This window comes from Microtus pennsylvanicus, chromosome 5 (genome assembly GCF_037038515.1).
Source record: "Microtus pennsylvanicus isolate mMicPen1 chromosome 5, mMicPen1.hap1, whole genome shotgun sequence".
NCBI classification, from domain to species: Eukaryota; Metazoa; Chordata; class Mammalia; order Rodentia; family Cricetidae; genus Microtus; species Microtus pennsylvanicus.
The window spans coordinates 82,240,419-82,264,346 of record NC_134583.1 but is presented as its reverse complement, the minus strand read 5'-3'; the positions used below and the strand labels follow the sequence as shown (position 1 = coordinate 82,264,346).

At 50.4% G+C, this 23,928-nt stretch overlaps 1 protein-coding gene across 1 annotated transcript; it reads left to right on the top strand.

The window, feature by feature from the left end:
- Positions 1-4,830: 4,830 nt before the first annotated feature.
- On the top strand, positions 4,831-23,195 carry Ano9 (anoctamin 9). The gene is made up of 24 exons (XM_075972705.1): positions 4,831-4,933; positions 13,634-13,708; positions 13,932-14,057; positions 14,170-14,315; positions 16,162-16,208; positions 16,307-16,365; positions 16,454-16,527; positions 16,745-16,879; positions 16,987-17,083; positions 17,253-17,313; positions 17,408-17,490; positions 17,591-17,695; positions 17,772-17,924; positions 18,004-18,040; positions 18,219-18,330; positions 20,271-20,328; positions 20,417-20,514; positions 20,612-20,754; positions 20,852-21,004; positions 21,744-21,891; positions 22,460-22,561; positions 22,637-22,730; positions 22,836-22,948; positions 23,041-23,195. The coding sequence occupies exons 1-24, from the start codon at positions 4,928-4,930 to the stop codon at positions 23,066-23,068; spliced, it is 2,253 nt and encodes a 750-aa protein (XP_075828820.1). The 5' UTR covers positions 4,831-4,927; the 3' UTR covers positions 23,069-23,195.
- The last annotated feature ends 733 nt before the right edge of the window (positions 23,196-23,928 follow it).

Here is a 23,928-nt window from a genome sequence, read left to right as displayed (position 1 = left end):
CCACTTCTTGTAACTCCCTTCCGAGTTCCCTTGCAGGGAGATAGCTTTCCTAGTGTGGGTGTTTCTCCTGCGCAGAGACGGCAATCCTTCTTCCGAGACATTGCTGGAGTGCTGCAACCTTTTCAGAGAGGAAAGACAGAATCAACCAGTCTGTTCGGCAAGGGACTGAGCCAAGGGCTGGGCGGCTCGGGGGCGTCGTCTGGGGCCGGCCCAGGGACAAGAGGAGGGGTTTCGGGTGGGCTGAGATGAAGGCCTGTAGGCGGGGTTGGGGATCAAGGGGCGGGACGAAGGGCGTGGCCAGGCTCTGAGAGGCTGCTGGGCGAGCGGTTCGAGGGCGGAGCCGAACTGCTTAGGGGCCGGGCCCCGCAGCTCGTCGGCGTTGGGTAGTGCAAGTACCGGAAAGGGCGTGGTCTGGAGGGCGCGTCCACTTTTAGTCGGACCACGTGCAAATGTTAGGAATTACTGCGCCTGTTTGGCGACCTGTTATGGAAAAATTCTCTCAAGTTTCCAACGCTTTACAGGTCTAAACAACTCTTGAGTTTTATCTTTGCATCTTGTTTAGAAACAGAGATGCTGAACCGCGGGAATTTTAGCGACCTCCTCTCCCAACACTTTACAGGATCACGAAGCTTCTACCTGAACTCCAGGATTCTGCTGGCGCTCCTTCTGCTTGTAGGTTCGCACCGGCGTCTCACCTCCATCTTGTCTGCAGGCTGCGAATACCTGCAGTCCCTAGGGAGTGGGACATGGAGTGGCCTTTTCTCAGCTTTGAAGCCTCATGTCAGAGACCCAAGACTCTGGAGCCAGGCAGGGCTTAAAGGAAATGGCCAGTTCCGGCCTTACCCTGGGAAGGAGGGCGCCAAAGCTCACATGGGCGTGGTCTGGCCTGCCATCAGAGGGCAAGGTTTCCTTAGGCCCAGGGAGTCACATTGATGGTGGGAAATAGTACAACACTGGCGGAAATGTTCTCTAAAAATACCCTTACAAGGAAAAAAGAGAAAGCCTGTGTAGTGTAGGGGAACAATGGCTGGTTTCTATTGGTGTGGTAAATCTATAAAGCTGAAAACTCATTCCCAGCACACCTGCCACCTGAGAGTCTTTTGTTTTTGTTTTTTTAAGGAGCAAAGCAGAGAAACCAAGGAGTCCCTGTAGGAAGGCCTCACCCTATCTGTAAAAACACAAGGCCTGCTTCAGAAAAATAGACCTGATACGCAAGCGACCTGAGAGATGGTTAGGAACAAGGTTGGGAAGCAGCCCAGAGAGAGAATGGGAAGCAGGGTCTTGGACACACCCAGTTCCACTTAGAGGCTTGGTCAGAAAATCAGAATATATTTACATCCAAGTCATCAGGATTGAGAAGCACATACCAGAAGGGCTGGAGGTCCCGAGGTCAAGGGGGAAAGCAGACAGTGCTTACTCCTGTCTGGAGTTTCACTGCCCTCTGGAGCTCTGCTGGCCTTGTCCTCCTGATCCACAGAGAGGCCGCTGGATCCTGGTTAGCAGCAGGTGCCTCTTGTACTTTGGCCCTTGGAAGGCATCAAGATTTGTAGCTGGAGAAATGAGGAAGGAGTAGAAAGGGAAGAGCCGGAGCCTCATGTGGCCTGGGCCAAAGTTCTCTACCTGAAAAGGCAGGGCAGTACAACCAACAGCCAAGGAAGCTGGGCCACACCACAGCAGGGCCTCATCCATGACCGGCCCCCTTCCACCTCAGCTGCACCCCGAACAGAGACCAAAGAATGCATCAAGTCTGGGAAAAGAAGATTTGTAATACTAGATCATGATATGCTAATAAAGCAATTTAATAGTAAGCATCAAATGTGTGTGTGTGTGTGTGTGTGTGTGTGTGTGTGTGTGTGTGTGTATGGTAGAAAATGTAAAAGAAACAAACATGGGGAAGAATCAATGAATTAAGCTTATACAGACAAATATCAACTTGTGAACCTGCTTTTCCAGCATTTTCATATTTCTCAACTTAGTTGAAATTTCATGCTTCTCATTAAAAGCATTTTTCTATATTCTGGACTGTATTCTTTTTTTCTTTTTGTAGTGGGTGGGATGGAGCCCTGACCTCCAGTTTGTTATGCACACACTCTGCTGTTGACTTAAATGCCAGTCCTAAAGCATAATTTTGTTTATTTTATTTTTTAGAGACAGGATCTTACTCTAGCCTTACCTATCTCGTGCAAGTGCCCACATTCAGGGAAGTGAATACAGCCAGAGCCGTTCTTAGCACTCCGATCTGGAGAGAAGTTGAGCCAATCTTTTTTAGACATCAGTCCCCAAGACTGATCAACAGCCTCAGAACTGTTTCTGGTGATGCATGTTAGCCTTGCTTCCTATAACTGTTCTGAGAGGGAATATATATATATATATATATATATATATATATATATATATAGAGAGAGAGAGAGAGAGAGAGAGAGAGAGATGTCTTTTGTATCCAAGATTGTAAACCATCTAGATGTTCAATAACAGGAAAAATCTGAGTAAACATAGTTTCACCCACTAAATCTTAGGCTCCTGCCTGGTTGGTGGTACATATTGGAAATCCCAGAGTTCGGGAAGCTAATGCAGGAGGAACACTACAAGTTCCAGGCCAGTATGGGCTCTATAGTAAATTTTAGTGAAACTTCATCTCAGACAATGAAAGAAGAAAGAAATAGAGAGGATGGGGTGGGGAGCCTGTGTCCTGGGCAGGTACAAGTGGGACCTGGCAGAAAGACAAACAGCTGTAGTATGTATGGGTCTTAGTTTGGATTCAATCTTTGCAGATTCTCTTACTGGTTGTTTGAGACTGTCTGTAGGCTGAGGCTGCTAGGTACTGAAGGGTCCTACTTTCTTCCTTAGGAAAACAGAACACATTCTCCAGGCTTCTTTGCCTTTGTATAGTTATGTGACCAGACATGTGAGGGATGGGGTACCCTCCGTTCTTCTCTTTTTCTTCTGGTTGAGTGTGGATGCAATACTAGACAATTGAGCGGCCTTCTTAGGGAGAAATGACAGTTCCCTGCTGAAGGACTACACATCCCAGCATCCCTTGCAGACTACAGAAGTAATTTCCACCCCAGTAAGGAGCCACCTCCCATTTCCCTCGGTAGGCATTTTGGCCATCCACACATGTGGGTGATATGATGTCCCCTTGCTATGAATAAAACCTCTCTTTCTGCCTTCTGTCTCTCAACAGCTGCCCTTTAAAACTATCTAACAAATGGAATAAAGACCAAGTGTTTAAGGTGGCAAAGCCTAGTAAAGAAAACCTGGGCCCTTGAAAATTATGGAGTGAACGTATTAGTCCTCATTATCCAACTCTGGACTTCCTTCTTAGGAAAGAAAATACAGGAATGTGTGTAAGTCACTACCATTTCCATTCGTTACCCATATACTAGTATATCCTTCTGGATTGGCTTCATTCCTTACACAGTGTGGTGTTTAAATAGAAAAGGCTTATTATATATTTGAGTGCTTAGCCACCAGGGATTGGAGCTCTTTGATAGGATTAGCAGGATTAGGTGTGGCCTTGGGGAAGGAAGTGTGTCTCTGGGGTTCCCTCTCTCTCTTTCTGCTTTGGGATCAAGATGTAGTTCTCAGCTACTGTACCAATAGTACATCGTGGTAGTGCTCCCTGCCATGATGATAATGAACTAAACCTCTGAAAGTGTGAGCAAACCCCCAGCTTGCTTTTCTTTTGTTTGTTTGTTTGTTTGTTTGTTTGAGACAAGGTTTCTCTGTGTAGCCCTGGCTGTCTTGGAACTAGCTCTTATAGACCAGGCTGGCCTCGATCCGGCTGCCTCTGCTTTCCAAGTGCTGGAATTATAGGAGTGCGCCACCACCGCCCGGCTTCCAGTCTTCTTTTGTAAGGATTGCCTTGGTCATGGTGTCTCTTCAAAGCAATAGGACCGTGACAAAGAGTGTGTCACAGTTTGCTCTCTCTCCCTCTCCTTTCTCCTTCCCTGGTTTCGGTTTTTTTTTCCCCCTCTTTGACCACTTACAATTCGATCCTGGAGCCTGTGGCTGCCACTATGCAGAAGTAGGAGCATGTCACTCTTCTGAGAACCCTGAGCAAGTATCCATCCGCTCAATGTTTGAACTGCGGGATACTAAAACTTGGTGACACGGTGTTGAGCAGATGACATTGGGTGCCTTCTGGCTGCCAGCCACCCTGTGAGACCTTCAGAGATCCTGGCCTGACTATCAGCCTCCTTCCTGTTTCCTCAGCTTCTTATTGGTTTTCAGACCTGGCAGGTGTCATGTCTGTAATGGCATTTACAGCTCAGTGTTCTCTGTCCCCTCCCTGGTAGAGGCCATTCACCCCCTGCCAGCTTCAGCGTCCTCAGGCTGCTCGCGCTTGTTGGTTACTCCTAGGCTGCCCATAGCTTTCTCCTGCAGCTGCCTCCTTGCAGGCTTCACAGCAGGGCTCATGATCTCAGGGCCACCCCAAGACTTCAAGGTTTCAGGAGCCCAGGTGTGAGAAGAGAGTTCCTTTTGGGATCAATCTTGCCGTCCCCTCCCCGCTTTTCTCCCTCGGGAGTCAGAAACGAACTCTGCAGATGTCTTGAGGACAGGTGCTACTGAGTACCTGTCTGTTAAGTCAGACCCCTTACCCCTCTGGAAGGGGGCAGGTGTCACGGACCCCACCTTACAGTCATTGCATGCCTGCAGGGAGGATGATAGGGATCGAGATGTAGTTCAGTGCTTTTCTGCCCTCTTGCCCTACCTCACCCCTGCAAGGAAGATATTGGGGTTGCTGGATTTTCTTGGCGGGTCTGCGGCTGGCTCCTCCTCCGCACACTAGGGCGAGCTATCGGAGGAGAGGGCGGGGCAGATCACACACGGAAGTCAGGTAACAGCAGGCAGCCTGGCAGCCGCTCTCATACCTGCCAGCACCAGCATCCAGAGCCCCACGTTGATTCAGCGACCAGCCACCAACATGCAGGTGAGCCTGGGTTCTAAAGGGACATGCCTTCAGCCCCCTACAGGTGCCACCCTTCCTTGGAAGGTGGCAGGCAGTTCCCAACAACCTGCCATCCAGGGGGAATGTGGCTAGAGTTGGATCCAGACCTATGGGGAATGAAGTAGCTTTGTAGCCCTATCTTGGAATTCTGGAGACTCCAGGGCTGGGCTTAAGGTTTTTGTGAGTGTGTGACTTAGGGTTTTTCTGCCAGCGTTGTCTGTGCAAGGTGAGGACCGAGATGCTGTGGTGGAACCCCCGGACCTAGGACTTGCACCGAGAGGGAGGGACTATGAGCACTATGATAGACTGGCCTAGGCAGCTGTGTGCCACGCTCTCTGGGTCCTGCTCCAAGCAGGGGCCAGCTCTAATGCCGAACTAGAAGCCTAGGTATAGAGCAGAAGGTGAGATTTGTGTGTGTATGTGCGTGCATGCATGTGTGTGTGTGTGTATGCGTGCATGTATGTGCGCGTGCATGCGTGTGTGTGTGTGTGTGTGTGTTTTGGGGGGTGCTTTTTGGAAAGCATCACTTCTCCCCTTGTCAACCGAAAGGCCACCCTTGGCAGAGACCAGCACTGGTCTCCCCAGGGAGGAGGGAAGGGCGAGGTAGAGAGTGAAACCAGTTTCCCACTCAGGCACCAGGCCTACCAGAGCGGGCTGTGTGGGTGGCTGCTCCCTCTGCTTTTACTCAGTCCTCTCACTGGGCCTCCAAGAACCCAGCTCTGGGAACTGCCTTCTCAAGCCAGCAGCACAGACACCCCTTAGCCTGGCCCCAGTGCCCCCTGCCAGCCTCTTTTCCAAGCTGTTTGGTGATGCAAAGGGAGAGTATGAGCCCTTCCGTCCTCAGGGGACCTGGTGGTCCCAGCTCCTGTTGGTCCTCTGGGGACCTGGTGGTCCCAGCTCCTGTTGGTCCTCAGGGGACTTGGTGGTCCCAGCTCCTGTTGGTCCTCAGGGGACCTAGTGGTCCCAGCTCCTGCTTGGTCCTCAGGGGACCTGGTGGTCCCAGCTCCTGTTGGTCCTCAGGGGACCTAGTGGTCCCAGCTCCTGGTTGGTGCTCAGGGGACTTGGTGGTCCCAGCTCCTGGTTGGTCCTCAGGGGACTTGGTGGTTCCAGCTCCTGCTTGGAGCTGAGCCTGCTCTCCACTGTGTAAATTTCTTCCATGGTTCTACATTGTTTTTGTTGAAGTCCATGAAAGCTTCCATGCTCTGGTTTCTGTAAGCTCTGCCCTTGCCCTTTATACTCCTACAGAATGGAAGCGCTGAGGACTTAGTCACCGGGAAGAGTGACTACCAAGTTCCCAGGCATGTTGAGGTCTGAGTCCTGTCAGGACATGCATGTGGAGGGTCAGAGGACAGCTCTTTGGAGTTAGTTCTCTCCTTTGACCGTGTGGTCCTAGGGATCAAAATGAGGTTTGTTGGCAGGTGCCTCTATCTGCTGAGTGATCTCACTGTACTGAGCTCTTGAGAGCATTAGCTACTGAGTCTCTGAAGGGTTGAGAACTGAGTATAACTTCCAGGTGCAACCTGCCTCTCAGGACTGACCCACGCACATTCCCCTCTCCCAGAAATGCCGCTCCAACCCTTTCCCCTCTTGCTAATCTCTTGCCTTACGAGGTAAAGACTGGGACCATCACTCCCACCAGGTAGACGTGACTCCAGTCCCTATGTGCACCCACGCCAGGCGCCACCCTCCAGGGTTCAGCACTGAGAACACGGAATGAATCGCCTGTTTAGTGTCTAGGGATGAGCAGATGGCAGGCACACAAAGGGATGGACTGATGGAAGACAGGTGGTTACAGTCAGCTGCAAGGAGAGATGTAGAGAGAGACAGAGGCTTCGGGAGTTCCTAGGAGGCAGAGGAAGCAGAGATGGTGCCCGGAAGGCAGTGGGTTTGGGAAAGCAGACCCCTGGGCAGTAGAGGTGGCCTCTATGTTGCACACGGTGGTGGAGCTGGTGGGTCTCCCTGTGTATAATGAAACTGAAGAGTAATGTAGGCCTCAGAGCCCTAGCAAGGGAGGTAAACATGACCTTAGGGCCAGGTGGGCCACAAATGGGGTGGGAAGTGAGGTTCATATGTCCTTTGCGTGTGGCTGGGATGCTGTCCTGTATGTGTAGCATGTACCCACAGGTCAGGCTTGCTTTGGAGACGAATGGAGGGTGTTTGTTTGCACAACTGTCTCTTCTGTCTGTAGTGACCAGGAGGTGGAGAGGAGATGGACAGTAGGGAACAGGACTGCCCAGCTCTGGCTCTCTGTACTGCTGATCCTCCAAAGGGAGGTTCTTTAGGTGCTATGGTGTCCCACTCCCTGGAGGAGTGGCCTGTGCCCATAACAAGGAGCTGGGGTCCTAGATGAGCCCTGAACCCTGAGCCCCAGTCCACTGTATATGGCCTGCAAGACTGGGGGTGGGAGGGACAGGGTAAAATGGCAGAAACCTTAGTGCCTGGGCATGTGACTTTCTTCATTCTTTTCCTGTCCACGTATACTGTCAGGGAAGAGGTGATATCCTTAGATTCTATAGGCGAGGAAACCGAGTCTCTGAGAGGGCTGATCACACCAGAGCCAGGGTATCTGTCTTCCTGAGCTTGAATCCTAGTCTGGCTGTATATGGCAAAGTTGGCACTGAAGGTTGATGGCTCCTGCTGAGTATTTTGGTTCATCCCTGCTCCTGCCTTGGGTATCCCAGAGTTTCAGGAGGCCACACAGCTTCTTGGAGGTGAAACTCAATGGATTAACAGCCAGAGGTTTTGAGTATTTCAGGAACACTGAGCAAGCTGCTAGGCTGGAGGTAAAGGTACCTTCACCAGCTAGTCCAACACTAACAATCCAAGGTCGTCCCGAGATGCTCATGAGTATCATCATCCACTGGGGACCAGCAAGATGTGGCCCTGTGGTCCTGTACACACTGGCCCTGGACTGCCTGACCTGTCTGCGTGCTGTGGCCGTGGATGGGTTGGTAAGCCCAGAATGCATGGATGCAGAATTTGGTGGCTGGGCCTGTCTTGCTGTGGGCTGGAAATGGATGAACCAGGGCTAAGGGATCTCTGGCCTAACCGATAGGTTGGCCACTGTCCCTGTGTTGTGGTGGCAGTTAAAAGCTGGTGCAGCCCCCAGCTATGTATATATTGCTTTGCCATGTATATATAAATAGTGGTCCTGCCCAGAGTGACCTCAGCCTACCCTGACTGAGGTGATATCCCCAGCCCCATGAGGCTCCAAGTAATTGTTCCAAAGATGCACACATCTCTAGTGGGAAGGGGCTTTCTAGTCTAAATTTTTGGGTTGACTAGAGACAGCCTCTGAGTCCAGCCTTCAGAGGTATGCTTTGTAGACAATCTCCTTTTCCCTAGGATCCGTCTCAGTTTAGATTCCCAAGTTCTATAGGTTCCTAGTTCTGTCCTAGGTCTCATCTCCACTCTAGTTTGTTCCAGATGTTTTTGGGTGTGGGAAGACATTTTTTAAAAACACGTATATTTTAAATTGGGGGGTTTTGTTTGTTTGTTTGTTTTTTGGTTTTTCGGGACAGGGTTTCTCTGTAGCTTTGGAGCCTGTCCTGGAACTAGCTCTTGTAAAGCAGGCTGGCCTCGAAATCACAGAGATCCGCCTTCCTCTGCCTCCTGAGTGCTAGGATTAAAGGAGTGTGCCACCACCGCCAGCTTGTTCCAGACGTTTTAACACTTTGGTCCCACACTGATAATTCTGGCATATGGAAAGGAAAGCATGAGAGGATACCTGTCCAGGTTCAAAGTCAAAGACATCCCATAGGACACTTGCTGAGCCCTTGTGGTGGGTGGATTACTAGGCTGGGTGCCAGGGACATAAGGGTCCCCTGGCTACCTGTCCTGTTGGTTGAGATGTCCCAAGTGGAGACATGGGTGTTCACCCTGTCTTGCAGCTCTACGTGTAGGTTTCTCTCCTGGAGAAGTTTCCATGACTGCCCACAATACCTGAATACAGGTATTTGTGGGAAGTGGATGGGAAGCCAAGAGAGCCCAGAAGTCTGGGGAATTTTGTCAGAGGGGGAGAGGGTGGGAGCAGTCAGACATGCCCCCTTGGGATCCCTGGTGAACCGCGAAGTATAGCACACGATTCTGTATGCACACAAGATGAAGTTCTGAGGCCTGTGCTTCCTCCGGCAGCTAGATGGAGATACAGGCAGAGGCAGCACCAGCCCATCCTCGAACCAGAAGCTCCTTGGGTATATATGAGTGTATGTCTGTGTTCTCACGGGGGTACAATAGGGTGTAGATTCAGCAACAAGACAAATGAACAAGCAAATAAAACAAAGCACCTTAGGTTAAAATGGATTTCAGATAAATAACTCTCCCTCCCAGTATAAGTATACTTATGTTAAAAACAAACAAACATATCCAGCTGGTCCTCAGTCTGGAAAAGCCTGGGATAAAACTGGACTCTCTGAACATAGCGGACAATGAGGACTACTGAGAACTCAAGAACAATGGCAATGGGTTTCTGATCCTACTGCACGCACTGGCTTTGTGGGAGCCTAGGCAGTTTGGATGCTCAACTTACTAGACCTGGATGGAGGTGGGGGTTCCTTGGACTTCCCACAGGACAGGGAACCCTGATTGCTTTTCGGGCTGGGGGGAGACTTAATTGGGGGAGGGGGAGGGAAATGGGAGGCGGTGGCGAGGAAGAGACAGAAATCTTTAATAAATAAATAAATTTAAAAAAAAAACAAAAAAAAACAAACAAACAAAACTCCTTCATTTTGTTTTGCTTTGAGACAAGGTCTTGCTATGTAGATTAGGCTGGCCCCAAACTCACCACCACCCTCTGAATTTCTGGCGTGTGCCACCATGCCCATCCCAAAGCCTGTTTGTCTATCTGGAATTCCTACACGACTGGGTGGCCTGTATTTTACCTGGCAGCTCTCGAACTGGCCTGTTGGAGCAGTATGGTGAGACTCTCTGGAGGAGGTAGAAGGAATGTGCTTGGGTAGGAGAAGCAAGAGCCAGACCTGGCATTGGGGTGACTTCAGGGATGGTAAGATGCAGTGTGGGGATAGAGGCAGGGGTTACTGAAGATGGGCACTGGGAATTGGTAACAAGACTCAGTGTCTATGAGAAGAGCATCCCAGCCTGCTGAACAGCCAGAGAAACAGCTTCGTTTGGCTCAGGTGCCTAGAAGGTACCTGAGTGTACCTATTTCTGGGACACTGGAGCCACAAGGTCCTTGTCATTCTGGAATCCCTCTGGAGACCTTCCACCGACCCCTGTGTGTTGCTTTTAGGAGCATGGACAGAACTGTGTCACCATGTGCACAGAGCCAAGGGACACATCATGCACTACAAAACTGGCATCCTCAGCATCTGCGAAATGCTGTCTTCTTAACCAACGTGTCTGCCCATTCAACCCCTCCCTCGGCCCTTACTCCATCAGGTTTGGGAAAGCTCAACCTACTCCAACCTGCCTGGCAGCCCCCACATCCCCAATTCTCCCTCCCTGCTTCCTGCAGACCACACCCTCAGGGCAGAAGCCCCAATTGCCACTTAACTTTAGTCCGTAGGCACCTTGTTTGTTGAGAGTAAATGAAGTCCCCAGAACCCAAAACCCTGCACCGAGACAGAGGCACCCATTGCCCCCTCCATTAGTAGTGTCGTTTTGGTTTTGTTTTTTTGAGACAGGGTTTCTCTGTGTAGCCTTGGCTGTCCTGGAACTCCACTCTATAGACCAGGCTGGCCTCAAACTCATGGAGATCCGCCTGCTTCTGCATGCTGAGTGCTGGGATTAAAGGTGTGTGGCACCATTGCTGCCACCAGCCCCCAGCTGGTAGTGTGGTTTTATTCCATCTGTGGGTGTTCCTAAAGATGCACCACATTACTTGTGCTACTGAGGCAGGAAGACAAAAAACTTGAGACCAGCCTGGGATTCATATTAAAACCCTATGTAAGAAAAACAAACAAGCAAAAACCCAGGCATTAATGTCTTATGCCTGTAATCCCAGCACTCAGAATGGAGGTGGGATGACCCTATTTCAAGTTCATCTCCCCTCCTAGCCAATTTGAGGCCTGGGTTACATGGCCTGGGTCAAAAACTCAGAAACAAACAAGCTGGATTGGGTATGTAGCTCAATTAGTAGAAAGCCTGCTTACCACACATGAAACCCTGGCTTCAAGCCCTAGTACATAGGCTTGGCTGTGTCTGTCAGTAATTCCAGGGCTGGGGACATAGAGGCAGGAGGATGAGCAGTTCAAGGGCTTTCTGGACTACATAGTGAAGTTAAATCAGTCTGGGCTATATGAAACTCTATTTCAAAAAATAAAGCAACATTACAGAGGTCGTGGGTTCAATCCTCAGCGTGCACAGAGTGGCTTACAACCATCTGTAACTCTTGTTCTGGAATCTGATGCCTTCTTATTACCTCTGCTGGGACCACGTACACACATGGAAAACAGATATACATGAAGTCAAAACTGTGTACAATAAAGACAAATAAAGATATAAAAAATTTAAACAAAACAAAATAGACCAGATTTAGTGGTATGCATTTTTAATACCAGAACTGTGTAGGCAGAAGCAGATGGATCTATGTGTTTGAGGACAGCCTGGTCTGCAGAGTGAGTTCCAGACTAGCCAGGGCTACAAAGGAAAAAAAAAGCAGGTTGGTAGGTTGGAGAGATGGCTCAGTGATTAAAAGCACTGCTCTTTCAGAAGATCTAGGTTTGATTCCCAGCACCCACACAGTGGCTCACAAACTTCTGTAACTCCAGTTCCAGGGGACCTGACAACCTCTTCTTGCTTCTATGGGCACCAGGGTCAAACACAGTGTGCAGGCATACATGCGGACCAAACACCCATACACACAAAATAAATTAAAAAGTTAAAAAGCAGCTGGGCAGTGGTGGCGCATGCCTTTAATCCCAGCACTTGGGAGGCAGAGGCAGGCGGATCTCTGTGAGTTCGAGACCAGCCTGGTCTACAAGAGCTAGTTCCAGTACAGGCTCCAAAGCCACAGAGAAACCCTGTCTCGAAAAACCAAAAAAAAAAAAAAAAAAAAAAAAAAAAAAAATTAAAAAGCAGAGCTTTAATTGTTACTTGCTTTTCATTTTATAAAGAAGTGTATCTTGCTAGGGACTTGAGAGACGGCTCAGTGGTTAAGAGCACTGGCTGCTCTTCCGGAGGACCCTGGCTCGATTTCAGGCCCCCACATGGTGGCTCATAAAAATCTGTAACTTCTCTGGTCCTTCTGTATTACCTACCCAGCTGCAGATCTGATGTCCTCTTTTGCTTTCCACTGTACACAGGCTCAGCTGGCAAAAATGCAGGCAAAATACCTATTCTACGCACGTCTTTTAAAAAAGGCATTATGCTAGATGTAGATTCCCAAGGTTCGTTTTCTTAAAAACAAGCTTATTTGAGATTTTAGGTTAGTAATAGAGCTACAAGGTCATTCTGGTGTCCCTCAGCCCTCCACCAGCTTCCCATGACAGTCTCAGAACACACCTGTGCTGCCCAGCACTCTCAGCCACACACCCTTGTCTTGTCACTCAGGATTCTGCGTGGCTTTTAGTTACCATCTTCTTTATTTTTATTTTTATTTTCATTTTTACTAGCCTTGGTGTTTTGGCTGTGTGCACGTCTGTGTGAGGGTGTTGGGTTCTCTGGAATTTGAGTTACAGACAGGCAGCTGTGAGCTGCCATGTGGGTGCTGGGAATTGAACCCCAGTCCTCTAGAAGAGCAGTCAGTACTCTTAACCACTGAGCCATCTCTCCAGACCCAAGTCACCATTTTCTTAGCTTCCCCTTAAGATACTTCTTCCCCTTATCTTGGTGACGTGACTTCCTGGACACTCTCCACGTGACCCTCTGAACTTCTCTGAGGACTTAGGTGAGACGGATTATAGGCATCCGGCAGCAGGACCATCGCTCACTTCCACAACCAGTCATGCGTCCCTGACTGCCATGGATTTAAGGGGCAACCACAACCTTCCTCATATGGATTGAGGCGATACTGGTGCCCACTATGTTTCCCATGCTCACAGCTTTCTCTAGGCACTGAACCTAGCCCAGAGTGGGGAGAGATGCAAGCCCATCTCCCAGAAGATCTGGGGTCCCCACTGTGGTCCAGTAGTGAACCAGTCACAAGCTTCAAGTCCTCCAGATTCCACTCATGGCTCTCAGCACTGGGGAATAGGCCTGTCTTGGGGGATCTGTGTTCTCAAGGATGGCCTGGTCACAGGGTCCACTACTGCCAATTAAAATTCCAGTGTAAAATGTTCCCCAAGTTTGTGTGAACTCCTAGCAGTACACAGTGCATCCCTGATGTCCCCTGACTTTGGCATCCTCAGACTCCGACCTGCCCCTCCCTGATTCTCTGAGGTTGCCATTTCTTCACCCATCAAGAGCTCACTAGGCCTTCTTTCAGTGACATCCCTGTGTACCACTGTCTGCTGTGGAGGAACGGGGCTGTCTGACCTTCCTGGAAGCCCTGAAGGAACTCCTTGGTGTTACCACACAGACTCTGCTGGTTCTCTTGTCACCCTCTGCTCCCTTGTGACATCCTCAGCCTCACCTCCACCAGGAAAGACCTATTTGCCAACTAGTTTCTGGCAGACCAGCCCCCAGCTTGGTGCAGAGTAGGGAATCTTGCTGCTTTGTTTACCAACTCAGAGAATATAGGAGAAGAACTGCATGCTCATCTCCCCATTCCTCTCTGTTCTCCAGGGTGATGAGAGCCTTCAGATCTTTGTGGGGCCAGAAGGGGACTGCTTGCCACTGATGGAAAGGGGAACTTGTAAGGTGAGGCTGATCAGACCTCCCAGGATTGGTTCCATCGACCCGTCACCTACTCTGTGTATTCTGTGCTTGGTTATGGTCCTACACCTCTTCCCATATCCATATCCTATGCTGCCTTCCTGTCCCACACCCTTTCCCATCCTGTGTCTTGCACTAGGTCCCACATCTACATTTCTTCCTGTCACTGTCCAGTGTTCTGTTTCTATCCCATGCCTTCTTCCTCCAGCTTGAGGACTCTCATCAATGGGACTGTGTCCTGGTGGCTGATCTCCAGACCCAGAAATTTGAGAAGCAGGTGCAGAGGCAACGACAGTTCCTGGAGAAACTCGAAAGCAAGGGCTTCCACTACAAGGTGGGTTAGTTTGCATCAGGGGCCGAGTCATGGGGAATGCCACATCATATGTCCCAGGAACAGGGGACAGGATAGTGGCTGTGGATGAGTTGGTTCCCCTGTGGCTCCCAAGATAATAAAGGACCAGAAGAAGGTGTTCTTTGGAATTCGTGCTGACAGTAGGATCTTTGACCTGTACCGGACTCTTCTCATGAAGCCCGAAGATCCTGGTCCCAGAGCCAAAATGAGCAATATTAACTCCATCCCAGTTACCACAAGGTGAGGATGTATCCAGAGCCCAGCCAGGAGAACCGCTGCCTTGTGTCCAGGCAGAACAAGGGCCACATCCCACCTGAGGAAGGACAATACAGTTCCATAGAGTCTTAGCGTGGATGTCACAGAGGACCAGGCCCCACTTTTTGAGCAAGGCTCTGTGCCCCAGGATTCATTTTGTAATAGTAATAATGACAGCTTGTACCGGGCTTCTCTTTTTGGCCACCAACCAGCTCCCAAATCCTGACATGGAGACTTATTCTTAGTTTTGAATTCTCGGCCTAGCTTAGGCTCGTCTCTGGCTAGTTCTTTTAACTTGAATTAACCTGTTTCTCTTCTTCTATCCTTTGCCTCGTGGCTTTTTATCTTTCATCCCTTCTTTATATCTTATATTCGGTTTCGCATGTCTGGCTGGTGGCTGCCTGGCTTCTGGCGCCGAGCATCTCCCTTGTTCGCTTCTTTCTTCTTCCTCTTGTTCTCCCTGACACACACACCTAGATTTCTCCTCCTACTTATTCTCTCTGCCTGCCAGCCCCACCTATCCTTTCTCTGTCTAGCTGTTGACCATTTGGTTCTTTATTAGATCAATCAGGTGCCTTAGGTGGGCAATGGAACAAATGCAACAACATTTGTAAAAAATGCAGCCTAAACAAATGTAACACACCTTTACACAGTTCAGATAATATTCCAAAGCATAAACAAATGTAACACACCTTTACACAGTTCAGATAATATTCCAAAGCATAAACAAATATAACACACCTTTGTACAGTTCAAATAATATTCCACAACAACAGTTCACTTCTTCTTCTTCTTCTTCTTCTTTTTTTTTTTTGGTTTTTCGAGACAGGGTTTCTCTGTGGTTTTGGAGCCTGTCCTGGAACTAGCTCTTGTAGACCAGGCTGGTCTCGAACTCACAGAGATCCGCCTGCCTCTGCTTCCCAAGTGCTGGGATTAAAGGCATTCGCCACCACCGCCCGGCAACAGCTCACTTCTTGACATCCTGTGAGAACTCCTAGTCATGGTTTTCCTTGAATCAAAGTCAGCCCTGAAGTGAACAGACACCCCTTCTAGTCTCTGAGGTCTTTATCTCCTATAGATCCCTTCCTCATCAGCCCAGAATCCCCTCTCTGGGCATCTGGCTCCTGGCTATCTGACAGGGACAGCATCCTGTGTCCCCAGATACCTGCTCCTCCATGAACATTCATGCACCCCTTTCTGGTCCTTCTGTGTCTCCTACCCACCCCAGGCAGCGCTATCTGGGGGCTTATCTAGTTGACTTTGGCAAAGGACAGTCAGGGAATTAGGCACCAGGTAACAGAGTCCTGTGAACACAGAGTTTTTTTGGTACTGGGGAGGCTTGCGAGGAAATCAGGAGCGTAAAGGCACCTTGATTTAGGGCACGAGAAAGACAGACCCGCAGAGGGGCTTTCCATGTGTTCACAAGGTGACTGAATCTCAGACACTTAACTTGTGTCTGAGTATGGCTCTCCAAGTGCCTGTGTGGCCTTGGGCAAGCTACCCTAACCTCTGAACACCAGTTTTCACGTAAGCCGAAGGCTTCATAACCACGTAAGAGGGCTTGTGCACGTTAACACTCAGCATGTACAAGCGAGTGTGGTCAGAGGTGGGGGCTCGATGTGGAACCCCAAGAGTAGGGGCAGGACCCTGTCCTGGAAGCCAGGCAAACCTGACCCGAGCAGGGTTTCAGGGCGATTTATGGCCTCTGGGTTCTGGTCAGTATTGCTGGAGTGCCTCTTCCAGAACAGAGAGGGTAGAGAACAGGGCTTAAGGGTCAGGGTCCACTAGGCTATCATGGGGCTGTTCTGATCTTTAGATTCTTGGGTTTCAGGATCCGAATTGTGAGCTTCATCGTCAACAACAAGGCAAAACCCGGTGGTAAGCACAGATGAACAGGTGGCCTAGGAGAATGCTGCTGTGGGCTGGATTCTCCTACCCTCCGCTCTTCTCTGACTGAGGTTCTCTGGAACCCCTAGATACCTTTGAGGATCTAGTGAAAGATGGGGTGTTTGAGACCATGTTTCCTCTGCACGAGGTGAGGGGGTGACAAGTTCAAAATGGGCCTGAGGGTGGGAACCCGAGGTAGGAAGCCAAGTTCTCATGGCCTGTCTTCCGTGACGCAGGGGGAAAAAGAACTGAAGAGAAAATGGGCCCGATGGAGAAACATGTTCCGGAAACAGCCAATTGATGACATTAGGTAAGACCACACCAAGCCGCTCACCTGTGTGCCATATCTGTGCTCAAACCAGATAACCTGTGACCCAGTAAATCCAGTCCTAGGTGACAGAAAGAGTCCCCACTTACACCGATGCCAGAAGCCCCCCCCCTACCCCAGCCTCTCTTCATATGCCCTCACCCTATCAGGTCCTGAGGCCACTGGGGAGGGTGGCGTTGATGGGGAAGCTTTCCCACAGGAACTACTTCGGCGAGAAGGTGGCCCTGTATTTCGCCTGGCTTGGCTGGTACACCTATATGCTGGTGCCTGCTGCTGTGGTGGGCCTCATCATCTTTCTGAGTGGCTTCGCCCTGTTTAATTCCAGCCAGATCAGGTAGGTGGGCTGGGGCTTGAGGCCTGCAGTCTCACCGAGGGCTAGCAATGGCTGTGGGAGCCTGGGCAGATCCTGCACCTGAGACTCACTGGTCTCTTTACTCCCAGCAAAGAGATCTGTGCGGCAGACGACATCTTTATGTGCCCCCTTGGTGAAAACAGTCACAATTACCAGCGACTCTCAGGAATGTGCGCTTTTGCGAAGGTTTGGTGTTACTAGAGTCTTTCCAGGGCGTATGCAAGGGTTGGCACAGTATGTCCCTCTAGAAGTGGGGAAGACAAGGCACCTGGATGCCCTGAAGAGCCAGGCTCTCCCTTCCCCATTGAGGACATGGGTAGGAGGCCCAGCATAGCCTTTCTGCTCCTCTCCTCAGCTCACTCATCTCTTTGACAACGATGGCACTGTGGTGTTTGCCATCTTCATGGCTCTGTGGGGTGAGTTACTGCTGGGCATCCCTGCAGGGTCCTAGGGCCAGCCAGCCTGAGCTCACCCCAGGTGTGCTGTGACATTTCCCTGTGCTCACCACAGCCACGGTGTTTCTGGAGATCTGGAAGCGGCAGCGCGCCCGTGTGGTCTTGCACTGGGACTTATACGGATGGGATAAGGAAGAGGTAGGACGGGGCCATCGGCATCAAGGCTGCCTGTTTCCAGTGTCCCACGTGGCCCACACCTGTATCCGTGTATCTGAGGCGTGTCTGGTGACCTTCCTAGGAAGAGATGGCCCTTCAGCTCATCAACTGCCCAGACTACAAGCTAAAGACCCATCACCACTCCTACCTGAGCAGCACCATCATTCTCATCCTGTCCCTGTTCATGGTACTGCCGGGAACAGTGCTGAGGGCTGGAGACCCAGCTATCCCCATCCTTCATGGCCGCCCCCCACCCTTCGCAGATCTGTTTCATGATTGGCATGGCCCATGTGCTGGTTGTCTACCGTGTGGTGGCCGCTGCTCTGTTCAGCAGCATCATGGAGCATCAGGTGACGACTGTCGTGGTGGTGACCGGAGCCGTGGTGCACTATGTAATCATAGTCATCATGACCAAGGTAGAAGTCAGGCAGGGGGAGCTCTGGGGGGCTCGGCTGAAGTTCCAGGTGACTCCCGCTTGGTTCCTTCTTCCCTCAGGTCAACAAATATGTAGCCCTGAAGCTTTGTAGCTTTGGTGAGAAGAGGCCAGCCTCTCTCTGGGAGCTGGGGAGGACTCGGGGCTGAGAGTCATGGAGCTGTGATCAGACGTGGGGTGGGGACTTCCTGCTTTTCTGGGTCCTCTCACCTGAGAGGTGTAGGTCACGATGTCCTATCGGTCTAGGGAAAGACAGGATGGCCATGTCTCATTCCAGAGGATCCCAGGACCTTTTCAGAGCGAGAGAGCAAGTTCACTGTCAAGTTTTTCATCCTTCAGTTCTTCGCCCACTTCTCTTCTCTCATCTACATCGCCTTCATTCTGGGCAGGTATGTTCCCACTGTCCCAATTGCCCGTCCTCCGCCCTGGCCCCCAGCTCCCTCGGCCTCAGCTTGCCTGGCTTGTTTCTCGCTTTTTAAAGTGGCCAGATCTTAGTTACACACCTTCGATGCCAGCACTCTGGGCGGAGTGGGGGGCAGGTGGCCTGGTTTGACATAGGCTCGCATTCCGTATTCTCGTTCATGGTACTCCTTGCTTCAGTCTTTTGAGTGCGGGCATTGGAAGTGTGGCCACTGGGTGGGACGTGAAAGTAGACGCTTTTAAGCACAAAATGGCACTATGTGCAGTTACCATGGGGAGTTACAGAGGTCATGTTCAACAGACCTTGTCTGGATGCATCTGAGCCCGTGCACACCTAGAGTAAGGTGCCTCAGGGTACCGTCCCCTCCTGCCATTTTATTCCTATTTTTCTCAGGTACTTTTCTATGGCTTTGATAAAACACCAGAACCAAGGCAACTTACAAATAAAAGCATTTAATTTGGCTTAAGGTTTCAGAAGTTAGAGTTCATGATGGCAGAGCAAAGGAAACCTTAGAGTTCACATCGTAATCGACAACCACAAGACAGACAGACAGAGAGAGAGAGAGAGAGAGAGAGAGAGAGAGAGAGAGAGAGAGAGAGAGATTTGAAACCTCAAAGCCTGCTCCAGTGTGACATTATCTCCAACAAGGCCACACCTCCTAATCCTTCACAATGTTACCAACTGGGGACCAAATATTCAAGCCTAGGAGTCTATGAGGGGCATTCTCATTCAAACCAGCACATTCCACACCCTGGCCTCCTGTAGGCACAGGACCCTATCACAACGCCAAGTGTGTTCAGTTCAGTTTCAAAAGTCTCTATAGTCCTTCAGTCTCAATGCTATTTAAAGGTTCAAAGATCAAAGTCTTCTGAGACTCAGGTAATCTTAGTGCCCTGTAAAACAAAAAAGCAAATTACATACTTCCAACACACAGTGACACAGAATAAACATTACTGTTATGAAAAGGAGAAGTAGGGATATGCAGAAGAAATACTGAGCCGCATGGTGGTGGTGCACACCTTGAATCCCAACAGGCAGAGGCAGAGGCAGGCCAATCAATCTCTTTGAGTTCAAGGCCAGCTGGCCTATGGAAGCTAGTTCCAGGACAGTTAGGGCTACACAAAAGAAACCCTGTCTTGAAAAACAAAACAAAAACAGAAATATTGGACAAAAGTAAGACTGAAAAACCCAGCAGGACAAACTCCAAATCTTGTAGCTCATGTCCTTTGTCAAAGTGTTTAGATGGCTCCGGCCTCCCGGCTTTGCTGCCTGCAACACACTCTCTCCCTTGAGCTGGGTCCACTCCCTGCATGGAGCTCTCCTTAGCAGATATCCCATGGCTCTGGCACCTCTAACATCTCCAATACGATCTAGGCTTCATTTTCAGAGCTTCCCACAATGGCCTCTCAGGGACGTCAGGAAGGGACTCCTCTGCCACATGCCTGGCCACAGGGACTCTCCTTAATTGTAGATTACAGGACCCCTTGCTTGTGTATCTTTTAGGACTTTAAAGACAAAATAATGTGGATGACACTGTCAGATCTGATGTCAGACTTGGGGTGAACCCTAGAACCCATAAATCACATTCATGGCAGCTTTATTGTTGGTATTTATTATCTTTGTTTCTTTAGTTTTTTTTTTCTTAAAGATTTTTTAATTTATTATGTATGCAGTGTTCCGTCCGTATGTATGCCTCCAGGCCAAAAGAAGGCACCAGATCTCATTACAGATGGTTGTGAGCCACCATGTGGTTGCTGGGAATTGAACTCAGGACCTCTGGAAGAGCTCTTAAGCTGTGAGCCATCTCTCCAGCCCTGTTTTCAAGATAGGGTTTCTTTGTTATAGTCCTGGCTATCCTGGAACTTGCTCTGTAGTCAGCTTCTTCATAGGCCTTGTTTTTCTCCCTAGGATCAATGGTCACCCTGGGAAGTCCACGCGCCTGGCCGGCCTGTGGAAGCTAGAGGAGGTCAGTCTGTCCTCAGACCCCACTGCCTAGTTCTTGAGTCCCTCTCCTCCCTTGAGCGCCATCCCTGACCTTCACAATGGCCCCATAGTGCCATCTCAGTGGCTGCATGACGGACCTGTTCATCCAGATGGCCATCATCATGGGGCTGAAGCAAACCCTGAGCAACTGTATTGAGTACCTGCGCCCGTGAGCACCTCTTTCTACCCCACCCCAGCCTCCTATAGTGCCTGTCCCTGTGCCCTGCCATCTTTCTGTATGTCCCACACACTCTTGGTGCCCGCAGGTGGTTTGCCCATAAATACCGCTTAATGCGGGCTTATAAACGCGGCATTAAGTCCAAAGACCCAGACCTGGAGGAGTGGCAGCGTAACTACCGCATGAATCCAGTCAACACCTTCAGCCTGTTTGATGAATTCATGGAGATGAGTACGTAAAGCTCCAGCGGGCTGAACAGATGGGGTGGGTATGCAGGGTGAGAAGTGGGGGGCTGTCCTGGACCCAGGGTGACATTTCCGCCCTGCAGTGATCCAGTACGGCTTCACCACCATCTTTGTGGCTGCCTTCCCACTGGCACCGCTACTGGCACTCTTCAGCAACCTTGTGGAGATCCGCCTGGACGCCATCAAGATGGTCAGACTACAGCGGCGCCTGATTCCTCGCAAGGCTAACGACATAGGTCAGAGAGCACACAAATTGTACAGTGGAGAACTGTCAGGGCGCCGGGAAAAGCAACTTCCAACCCTGGGTTTTTCACCAGTCAACGCCGGGCCACCCTGAGGCAACTTGTAATCGCTGGGGCCCTTCCCCTTACTCCAGAGACAGATCCTAGATTTTCCAGCTACGGAGACTAAACCTCATGAGCCCAATCCCTAGGAAAAGGCAGACTAGAGTACACCCACCAAGGCCCTCCCCTGAGCCTCCAGTATCTGGCTGAAGGTCTTGTGACCTCTAAGGGGACCATGAGGAAGAGCTGGAATCTGATCACACAAGAGGGAACAGAGAGTCCAAGGCCTCAGTCACTGGACTTACCATAGTGGGAATGACAGGTGTCCGGGAAGCAGGGTTTAGCTGCTAGATGTGGGGAGAAGCATTAGGAAGAACCCCAGGCTAGGGCCCAGGTTACGAATCCTCACTCGGGTGGGGTCCAGGAAATAAACAACCTGTTGAAGAGTTCCAGGAAGGATGGGATAGGGAAAGCTGAGTCCTTCACTGCTTATGTCAAGGAGAAGAGCATACAGCCATACCACGTCTGTCTTAGCTGGGGATTTCCTTGTAGGTAATCTGGCCCACATGGCTACAATAGGACCGTAAATGGAGAGCTCACAAGGTTCCTTAACCAATCAGCTTCTAAGTTTTTAGGGTGGGAGCCTACCAATGACCAGGATGGGCTGTTTCACTTCCCTGCTGTGGTTCAGGGACCTGGCTGCAGGTACTGGAGACCATTGGAGTGCTGGCAGTCATTGCGAATGGGATGGTCATAGCCTTCACCTCCGAGTTCATCCCCAGAATAGTCTACAAGTACCACTATGGCCCATGCGCACAGAACAGGAACTTCACAGCTGAGTAAGGTGTTAAATTGTCAAGCCCCCCGAGACACTGGCCCTTCCTTCCGGTTAAGCCCTTGGAGCCCAGACCTGGGGCTCCTCTGGGTATATCTGGGTGCTGCCAGGGCTATCTGGGGCTGCAGTGAGGCTGGGACTTGGCTACTCCTTGAACTGTCTACATGACTTACATACCTTGGCTGGATCCCAGGAATAACTGACGGAGCCTTGGTAGGGGGAGAAGTACCAGGCCCATTTGGTAATGAGCAGCCAGTACCTAAATGGCTTGCCTGCGAAGTGATACACCTCTGCCTTGCTTCTGGCACAGGAAGGCAGAGCACAAATATGTCTCGCTCCTTGCAGACTGGGGCCCTTTGCGTCAATCCTAGCTTTCTTCCAGCCTGGCAGGGAAGACGGTTGGTGGCCCCTCAGCCTCTTTCACCCCTCCCCAGTGTGGCCTTGTACTTTTCCTATGTGGGAAATGGAGGAGGCCTTCCATGGTATGCCCTCCCCGCTAGTGCCCCCACGATGCAGGTGAGTTCTCTGGAGAGGCCTCAGGCCACCAGAGTCCCACACTTCTCTCTCTCCAGCTGCCTCGAGGGCTATGTCAACCATAGCTTGTCTGTCTTCTACACCAAGCACTTCCAGGACCATGGCAAGACGGGAAGCCAAGCAAATGTGACTGTGTGCAGGTTTGGAGCCTCTTATCTCCCATAAAATGCCCTCCAAACTCCCGATTCCTGACTTTAGGGACTTCCCTACTTCAGGTACCGGGACTACCGAAACGACCGTGACTACAATTTGTCTGAGCAGTTCTGGTTCATTCTGGCCATCCGGCTGGCCTTCGTCATCCTCTTTGAGGTGGGCAGAATTGTGAGGGAGCCCAAGTAAAGGCAGGTCTCCCTTTTCTTTCCCAGCCCCCAAATCCTAACCTGGCTGGGTCTCTCTCCTCCCTCCTCCCCGCAGCATGTCGCCTTATGTATCAAGCTCATTGCTGCATGGTTTGTGCCTGATGTGCCCCAATCAGTGAAGAATAAGGTTCTGGAGGAAAAGTACCAGATACTTCGGGAGAAAATGTGGTACGGATGCAGTGGCCCATTTGGCTGGGGGCAGGTCTGTGTCTGGGGACAGGCGTGGCCCCTGACCCGTACCAACGTCATCCTTTCTGTAGCTTCAATTCTAGGAGCACAGACGTGTAGACAACCTGAGGCAGTGGAGAAATTCTGATTTCCAGGAGCCTGGACTAGGAAGGAGTCCCCATCTCTGCAGCTTGCTTCTGTCCATGACAGTGTGTATCTGTATGTTGAGGGAGGTTGTGAAAGGGTCCTCGGCGGTCTACATATATGTCAGTGAAAGACGATCATAGGAGGCCCTTGAATATGTGTAGGCATATTTGGGCTCCCTAGAAACATACGTTATATGTTATATATGTTAACCAAGGGAGACTCTTGGATATGTAGGGGGTCACTGGAATTCCATGTATATTTGAGGGTATTTATGATCGGCACAGATGTGCCTGTGGAGTTTGTTCTAACTTTCCTAGGGTTTGAATGTGTCACAGACCTGACTTGAAACTCTTCAGTGACCCTAGTACCCATAGAACTTTAGGCTGCTCATAAGATCCCACTGTAGTAAAATTAGCCCGAGTTCCACGGACCTCCTGGCTTCTGGGCCCCAGATCCTGCTCTGTGGTCTCCTACTTGGTGGGAAGCCCAGAGACTAACTTCTGCCCCCCGTCCCCCATTAGCTGGATCCCCACCACCGATAAAACTTTTTACAAACAAAATAAACCTGTGTGTATTGATCTCTGAGCCTCACGATGTAGATCCAGTTTCTAGGTATTATTTCTGCCCTGGGCTAGACAGAGGAGGGGTGCTCAGTGCTGGCAAGTCTGAAGTGTGGTTGCCTCGGGCCATCTGGCTTTTCTCTGGTTTGCCTCATCTCTTAGGCACAACTTATTGAAGAAGGTTCTCCTTTCAAAATATCTGGATTTTAGCATGGCAAGAGAAGACACAGGATCAGTTATGGGTGGGGTGTGGATCGAGACAGACTTACTTCC